We start from the raw sequence: 8,739 nt of genomic DNA on the forward strand, positions 1-8,739 counted from the left end.
AGCGCTTTATGAAGTCCTGTAAATGTTTGGTTCATTGTTTGGCCTGTAAAACAGAAGACAGGAAACGTTTAACCTTCATCATGAGGTGTTTCCAACACTGCATCGAGTAGTTGATTAAACAGAATACTTTACATAAAAACAAGAAGAAGAGTCTATGAGTGCATTCTCACCTGAGAAGTTTGATTGGTCTGAAACAAACTTTGTCAGTTTGGGGCGGTGTGAACGCTCAAATGAACTCTGGTCTGCTTAAAAACGGGGGTCTTGGTTTGCTTCCAAGTGCACCAGAGTTCATTTTGCCGTAGGTGAGAACGCCATTCAAACCAAAACGAGGGAAGTGAACCCACAACCATTGTGAGATGAATTTGGCAGGGTATTTCAGAATACACAGCAGGTTACTAATAAGTAATGATAATAATATGTACAGAAGCCCAAACTGGCCATTTCCACAGGATCCATGCGGGCCACGCTCCGTCCGCCCAGAGCCCAGTCCGCACCGTCTGGAGACGGGAAAGCAAATATATAATTTAATATATACACACAGATATATGTGTCATGATTTAGTTCTGTATTTCAAAGTTTAGGTTTTAGTTTAGGTTTCCTTGTTGATCTTTGTCCTAGTGTTGCTTGTTTCCCTTGTGTGTTTTTGTCTTAATGTTTCATAGTTTAGTCTTCAGTGTTTCCTGTTTTATTTTGTAGTTTCTTATCCTTCTGTTTCTTTGTTGTAATGGTAATGTTACATTCTTGAGTTCTGTGTGTCTTCAGTGTTTCATGATTTAGTTTGTAGTTGTCCTCAGTGTTTCTTGTATTGTATTCTTGCTTCTGTGTATTTCCCTCCGTGTTGATTGACCTCATTGTCTTCACCTGTCTTATTAGTTTCACCTGTGTCTGATTACCCCTGTGTCTATTTAGTCTCTGTGTTGTCAGCTCAATGTTGTATGTTGGTGTGTCAGTGGTTCATGTGTTTCTCAGTGCTTATCAGTTTTTGGATTTTCTCAGTTTGGACATTTTGATAGAGAGTTTTAGTTTTTGCCTTTTTGTTAAAATAAATTGTTCTGGTTATTCTGCACTTGGGTCCACCTTGTTTCCCCACATCTGTGACAATATGACTGCTAAGGGCTTCTGTAAATATTCAATATTATTATTCTTATTATAAATAAAGTTGGTTCTTTTTTTTTGTTGGAACAGATAATTGACAAAGATGTGAAATATTACCAAAAACAGAACCCATAAATAAGGAATAAAATATATAATACACAGCAGATTGTTCGTAGTCATTATTTTTAAATTGCAGCATGACAAAACAAAACTTGTTTTCATAATTTTCTTTATCTACAAAAAGTCCAGTTGTTGTCATGTTGTCCAAAGGTTTATTGTTGTCTTTTGTTTTTTTATTTCATTCAGCCTCAGATTCTTCTCTCCTCTCTCCTCCTCCCCTCCCCTCTCCTCTCCTCTCCTCTCCTCTCTCCTCCTCCCCTCCCCTCTCCTCTCCTCCTCCCCTCTCCTCCCCTCTCCTCCTTTCCTCTCCTCTCCTCCTCCCCTCCCCTCCTCCCTGTACACTCTGTACCTGAATGTCCTCTGCGACTCCAGACTGGAGATGTGCGCACCTGATGACGCAGCAGTCTGCCGCTGTCTGCTGCTGCGTCATCAGGTGTGCAACTGTAGACGCCAACCAGACTGCGCTGCTCCCCTCCTCCTCATCCACCTCCTGTTACTCTCAGCCCTGCATGTTCTGCTTCTGGTTCTTTATTTTTTTAATCCTTAAATGAAACTCCTTTTGTGCGCAGAGATCCATGCAGCTTCTGTGTTCCAGGTCACAGAGTTGTTACATAATTCATCTGATAGTCTCAGACATCCCGTGGAGTGTGGAACTTCAATAACTCAACGTGATAACAAAAGCAGGAGGAATCTGAGCGCTATCTCCACGTGGTGTTTGCTGCAGCGGCGGTGCGCCACACCGACCCGTCCCGTCCCCGCCGCTGGCTGGCATAATTCTCAGACGGCAGGAGGAGGAGGAGGAGGGGGGGAGGGGTTTACTGACATCAGCACTGCCGCTCACTACAGCATCGAGCAGGCTTGCCTGTCTGCGGGACCAGCCACGCCATCCTGACGGGGGGCTTCACGGATGTCTGGGCTCGCTTTGCGGGGTTCGGGTCGTGTGGAAGCGGACAGTTCGAGCGCAGAGGCGTCCGTGGAGATCCGGGACTCGGTCCGGGCGGGTCGGACGGTGAGTTTGTGGCGTTGTTTGTCTGCAGACAGCAGGGCAGACTGAAGCAGGCACGCTGTCTGAAGTAAGTTCATATTCGCCTCGTCACGCTGGTTGTAACTGATAGTCTGTGTGTATGTGTGTCTGTGTGCGTGTGTGTGTGTGTGTGTGTGTGTGTGTGTGGGGGGGTATTAAGTGTATGTGTGTGTGTGCAGAAGTGGAGGGATGAGGGACATTTCAGGATTAATTATCATAATTTACTCAAACTGATTTTTTGTCTTGAGACTATCACTGACATGCTAACTTGATTAAATATATATATTTGTGGATTCACATCATGATAAGTGGGGTGAAGTGTGTGTAGCTAACCTTCCATCTTTCTCTAAAGTTTGCAGGTTTTTTTCTGTCTGCACGAGGAGGCTGCAGACAGAAAAGGCAAAGCAGCAGATTTCCTACAGAAGAGTGCACACAGGGGCGCTCCCAGTAAAGAAGCCAAATTCTGCACTGCAGTGGATTTCTTCAGGTGTGTAAGTGCATGCGTGTGTGTGTGTGTGTGTGTGTGTGTGTGTGTGTGTGTGTGTGTGTGTGTGTGTGTGTGTGAGAGTGTCTGTGTGTGACTGAGCAGTAGGCTGTACACTCAGTTTTCGGATACTTTCTCATTAACATTGTCAGAACCTGCAGAAGCTTTTTGGGGTACATGTGGAGGTCGCCCCTCCTGGAAATCTGTGCCACCAGACCACCCAGCCCCAGCCGCCCCCCCTCCACCTCCTCCCCTTGTTCTCCTCACATCACAGGAACAGTGTGGTGGCTGGTTTGACGCCGCCTGTGCATTTGGATCTCAGACTTCCTGCAGGCCTCCAGACCAGAGAGCTGCTACAGGATTCAGAAAGTGGATTTTTTTTATGTGAACTTCCCGGAATTCAATTCAAAGCAAAGACCGGCTCACTGTTCGTTCACTTTCATTGCACTCAGAGGACTTTTGGATAACGAGGGTTGGACCTGCTCTTCAGGGGACTTGAAGGACTACAAAGGTGTCACATTTCACCTCAGGGATCAGATTTTTATCACTGTGTCGACACAGCACATCTCAGGCGCCGCTCACACCGGTTTCCCAGACTCACTGAGTTTCTCCTCAGGACTTTTTGATATTTTTCCAAGACGTTCTTTGTAGTTTCACTCTCAGGCGAAACCCAACCAACATATGAACCCCCGTCGCCATGGCTTCTGACAGCTTCCAGTACAGGGCGCTCTTTGAGTACAAACGTGAGCGCGGCGACGACATCAGCCTCCAGCTGGGCGACCTCCTCGTCGTCACCAAGGCCTCGCTGATGGCCAGGCCGGGCGTGGACTACCAGGACGGGGACGAGCGGAGCCCCAAAGGCTGGCTGCACGGCACCAACGAGAGGACCAAGGAGACGGGAGACTTCCCGGGGACTTTTGTGGAGTACGTCGGCGCGGTGAGAGTTGGCCCACCTGCGGCCAAATCCTGGACCAGGCCCGTACCGCCGACCCCCGGGGGGACGCAGGACGCCGTGGGGCTTCAGCCTCCTGGAGCAGCTGCTGCTTCAGGTGAGTGCTGCGTCAGCTGGATCAGTGCTCGGGTCTATGTGGATGTTTGTGGTGGCTTATCATTCGGACATTTACCAACAAACTTTGAATCTCAAAGCTTCAAAGTGTGCCAGTCTGTGTTGTTGTTCTGGATCTGAGTCCAGCATGAACTATGATTCTGGATCTGAATATTCTCAGCTCAAAAGTCCTGTTTAGGGTTAGTGGTCGTCTGAGGGCCTATCAAGGTTTCTGGGATTAAAGATGTTATTTAGGAGGCTCCAGTCTGTGTCCTGATCACCTGTCTGACTTGAAACAAAACATAACACCGGTGTAACGTTTAAAATATTTACAGCCAACGATACCATGACCCTTAAGTTGATGCAGACTCCAGCAGAGTCCCCTCTTTCTTCCACACAAGCACAGGATGCCATCCCGCCCAAATCCACCAGATCCTGGATATTTGTTTCCACAGCAACATTAATAGAAGTCCTCGAGGCACCTGATATTAGGTAATCTCATGCATACTGTCTCAGTTGGCAACGTTTTGGTACCGCTGTTGACCTTTGCCTCCCTGCTTTAGATCATGTGCAACACACAGGCTGTGACTGGAGATCATTTCTTCTCTCATTCATTTAGAAACGTTCCACTAATCAAACCAATCCCACCCCTGTTACCCTCATAGAAACCCCCTCAGGAGTCCCTCCTTTTACCTGCACCTTGCAGACACAATCATTTGTAGATGTTGGTTTGGGGTTTCTGCTCTCCAGGTGATTTGTAGAGTTTGTTGTCTAGTCTGAAAAATGACACCATCACTGTGCTTTTAATGTCAGAGTCTGGCATTAAAAGCACAGTGATGATGTCATGGCGTGTTGACACTATCTGAGTGTTTCTGTGTTTCCTAGAGTGATTCCATTTGAGTGCGGCCTTGATTCTGTTATTTTCTAAATGCAGTGAGCTTCACAAGCGAGTCAGCTCACTGCAGGAAACGAGTCTAAAGTTTGGCTCAGTGGAGATTCTTTCTCCTTCACTTTCTTTGTAGTTCTTCATGCAGAAAGTTTATTTTTTCATTTATCCAGGGTTTGAGATATCAGCCTGAAGCTCACAACTTAAAGAAACGACTCTTTGCAACACCTGGACTCGTCAAACCAAATCAGTGAAAGGAGATCACTGGAGCAAAGGGAGGACGGGTTTTTAAAACAATTCAAACATTGTTAAACATAACTGGCCGATAACCTCCCTGTTTGCAAACATTAGCACATTGGTAAATAATGAGGCATGCACCAATGACAGTGTCTGTGTCTGTTAGCAATGGCGAGCATGTTTAGCTAACTGCTGAGTCAGAGAAGAGGTTTTGGATTGGGCAGAAGACGTCGCCTGTTTGACAAAGTGTGATCAGTGTGTGTTAGGTGGGGGTTGTTTCTGTATGAGATGGACAGTTATGAAATGGTGAAACAGACTGTGGATCATCTTAGATTTATTCAGCCATGGTCAGACAACACAGAAACACAACACACATCGCTGACCCATGCTGACCAAGATCTCACAACCATTGACAATCATTGGCAAAGTGGCCATCATGGGCAAAATGGCAAAATGGACCAAAGTCTTCATCACACAGTGTTGCTTATATTCTGCTAGAAGGTACAGCCAACAAATTCCTTTCCATTTGGGTACATCACTATAAAACAATAAAGATGACATGACACTGATTTGTATACGTATCAGATGTAGACTCTCTGTCTACCAAACAGTTGTTGACAACATATAGTTGGCTCCTATCCATTTATAGATCTGCTACTACTTAGGTGCTTCACCCATATAAGGTTAACGCTTCACAGACCCAAAAGAAGAATTACTGTGAGATGGTTTACACAATTTAAAGATATGTCCACAAAATGATCAAGATGAATGAATCCATGAAAATACGTACTAACAGTGTGGGACTCGATCTCCAGTTTTACAGTTTGTAAGAAGTGTTCCAGTGACTTTGATTTTAAAGAGGTTTTATGGCGCTTCTTCTTCATGGCTGTCAGCGTTACGCGATCAAGGTTGGAGAAACATAGGGACGGAAATTGAGAAGATTTGATTGATACCAACGGCAATATTGATTCTGCTTATCGATCCAACTCTTTATCTACTCCTGCCGGTATCAAATGAGAGAATATTTGGTTTTCATTCCGGTCTTCAGTCAAATAAAGAGCCTAGCTTACATGCGCTATGCTAATGCTACCGACGTCGTCGAGCGTCCAACACATGGCGCTCCTGATATTTAATGCCGTGCTGCGTCGACAAATTTCACACACGTCTTCAGACATTGCACGCTGAGATGTTAGCATGATTTTGCGTCAAATTTATAAGAACACTTTGGATCGCTTACGTCTCCTGTCCACCATGATTACTTCCTCGACTCCTTCATTTTTGTTTGCCCAGACTCCCTCTCCTGTCTTTGTTTTTCAAGGCATGTGGAACTAAGTGGAAGGCGATGATGTGGATGGCTCAAAGTAGTTTTGTTCTTGATTCCCATCCCTAGAAATAAATGCTTTCACTTTCTTTCCTCTCAGTGTTCAGGGTGGTTTCTTTTCTCCATCTGATGGGAAAACACCAATCTGTGACTTTCTGCTTTCCTCTGTGACCTCTCACTGTCGTCTTATTTAAAATGACCTTCATTGACCTTTACAGTTCTGATCCAGTAGTGTGTCAAGGTGGCCATGTTTGGGGGGGTTTTGGGGGACAGACAGAGCTTAACCTTCCTTCAGTATCAGATCGAGTGTAAACAGCGCTCTGTGGTTTGGTGCTGATTGCCTGACAGTTATTCTCACTGGTTGTGTCTGCTCTCCTGTGATTTGAGGATGAAGCGGCGACCTCCACCTTCACCTGCTGCACGAGCTCTTGGAGGAGCAGATCCTGGACCGTCTCTCCTGTGGACTCTGCAGGTCCCAGACACATTCAGACATGTGATCCAGCATGTACTCGCACTGCTTGCTCAGTTTTAATAATGATAAAGTCTTCGTGTATGTGTCAGTGTGTGAGTCAGTGTGTGTGTGTGTGTGTGTCAGTGTGTGTGTCAGTGTGTGTGTGTGTGTGTCAGTGCAGCTGCATGTTTGATGATTTATTTAGGACCGGATAACGAGGACTTGAGCCCAAAATATAAAAGCCTTTTTGAAACAGGGCTGCTCCACTTTTAAAAAGCCCTCGTGAACGCTGCAGGCTTTGATGGGGCGTCTTTACGGGGTCGTGTGCGGTTAGTCAGTTTTTTTTAGCCTCCGCTGTCAGACTGACTTTCTGATCTGTGTTTACGGCTCTTCATTTGCTAAATAGGTCAGTCGCAGAGCAATGTTCTCTCCTCTCCTTCCTCCGCCTCTAGGCTTCGCTTTAATTGTCTGGCTGCCCATCTGTTTTATGGACGTGGGGTTTTTGGTCCTGCTGCATAAATAACGTCCGCTCATGGGGTAAATATTGTTCTCCTCCTTTCTCTGTGTGCTCGCTGTGCTGATACTTTTTAGTTTCATCGTGTGTGAGGGAGCTGAGCCACTCGTCCATCCATCCATCATCCATCAGCCACACAAGGTTGGTGTCTGTCCTGAATAATTGATTGGCGGGCGCGCTGACATGCCACATTCCTGCAGTCACAAATCACCAGGAGCAGCAGCAGCGGTGGAGCTGTGTGCTAGCAAGAGGAGGAGGAGGAGCAGGAGCAGGAGCAGGAGCAGGGAGGCCGCTCTGTTTCCTCACTCTGTTTTTGAACAACACTAGTGCACATGTTTTTTTTTTTAATTTTCTTCCTGGAACTGACTTGATGAAGGCTCACTCTCAGATTCAGATGAAGTCATCTATAATGCAGTGAGTCAGTGAGAGCGCTCCGTGTGACCGCGGCGGCCTGCAGCAGCTCACTGTTCTCATAGCTGGGGCGGGAAAACGGCTCCAAGACGGATAAGAGAGGGTCTCGACTTAGAGATGTACTGTTAGCAAACACTGCTTCAAGCTGCAATAAACCCTCTGTTTGAATAATCAGGAGACTTCACCTGGAGCCGGGGGGGGGGGGGGTGGTGACCTTTACTCCCTGTGATCACTGCACGACCATAGACTGTCTGCACGCCACCTCTACCATCTCCGTGCTCTAATCAACCTGCTGCTGCATGTTTCCTGTTCTCCAGGATGTTCTTCTCCACTTCTCTTATCTCTTGTCCACTACTTCTGCATCGTTCTTTTTACTTACCTCAGGAGACCCCCCTCCCCCCTCCCCCCTCCCCCCTCCCCCCTCCCCAGGAATAAGTTGACGAGCAAACCAGAGTGAAAAAGGAGCGAGAGAGAATGTGTGACTCGTCTAAAGACACTCTGATGGTGCTTCACCTGCAGGATGCTGTACTTCAGTAACACATGAGTCATCAGGTGGACATGTTTCATCTCTGGGTCTGTTGTCTCTTCAAACAAGTCCGGTTGCCTTTGGCTCAAGCTTTGAATGTTCGGGTCATGTTTGAATAAATTAGCTGTAAAGGTGGATGTGACCAATCAGAAAACCTGCAGTAAAGTCAAAAGCTCAGAAGATGTAGAGCATAGAAGAAAATTTAATTTTAAGCATCAGTTTGCGAGGACAACTTTAAAACAGAAGTGTATTTCTGTCATTGGAATTAAATTGTGGAATTCTTTAAATAATGATTTGAAGGGTTGTGTTCAAATATTTCAGTTTAAGAAAATGTACAAGAACAAAGTTATCAGACGGTATGAAAGTGGCAGTTAGTGTGTTCTGTGTGTTTTCCTTCTTATTTCTGAGGAAGTGAAGACTGAATTGTCAGATTTGTTTTAGGTTGGCATGATATTCATTCATTGATTGTAACTGGACAGACCATCCAGACATTTATTGTTGCTTTTTGAGTAAGAGGAAGACAAAACAAGATGTATTCTTCTCCCTGCTCCTTTCCCTACATGGGATAAAGTGTGAATTGTTTTTTTTCTCTTTTTCATTTCTGTTGTGTGTTCTGACATGTACG

At 45.8% G+C, this 8,739-nt stretch overlaps 1 protein-coding gene across 2 annotated transcripts in view; it reads left to right on the top strand.

Annotated features, from left to right (window-relative positions):
* Positions 1 to 1,996: 1,996 nt before the first annotated feature.
* The window catches only part of pik3r3b (phosphoinositide-3-kinase, regulatory subunit 3b (gamma)), a 219,129-nt gene continuing 212,386 nt past the window's right edge, over positions 1,997 to 8,739 (top strand). Inside the window, exons 1-2 of one of the 2 annotated variants that reach the window (XM_065955558.1) lie at positions 1,997 to 2,288; positions 2,592 to 3,772. In XM_065955558.1, coding sequence (XP_065811630.1) covers positions 3,421 to 3,772 — 352 coding nt within the window. In that variant the 5' untranslated portion in view covers positions 1,997 to 2,288; positions 2,592 to 3,420. The remainder of the gene's footprint in view (positions 2,289 to 2,591; positions 3,773 to 8,739) is intronic. The other variant, XM_065955559.1, reaches the window with a different exon arrangement.

Source organism: Labrus bergylta, chromosome 6 (assembly GCF_963930695.1).
Source record: "Labrus bergylta chromosome 6, fLabBer1.1, whole genome shotgun sequence".
NCBI classification, from domain to species: domain Eukaryota; kingdom Metazoa; phylum Chordata; class Actinopteri; order Labriformes; family Labridae; genus Labrus; species Labrus bergylta.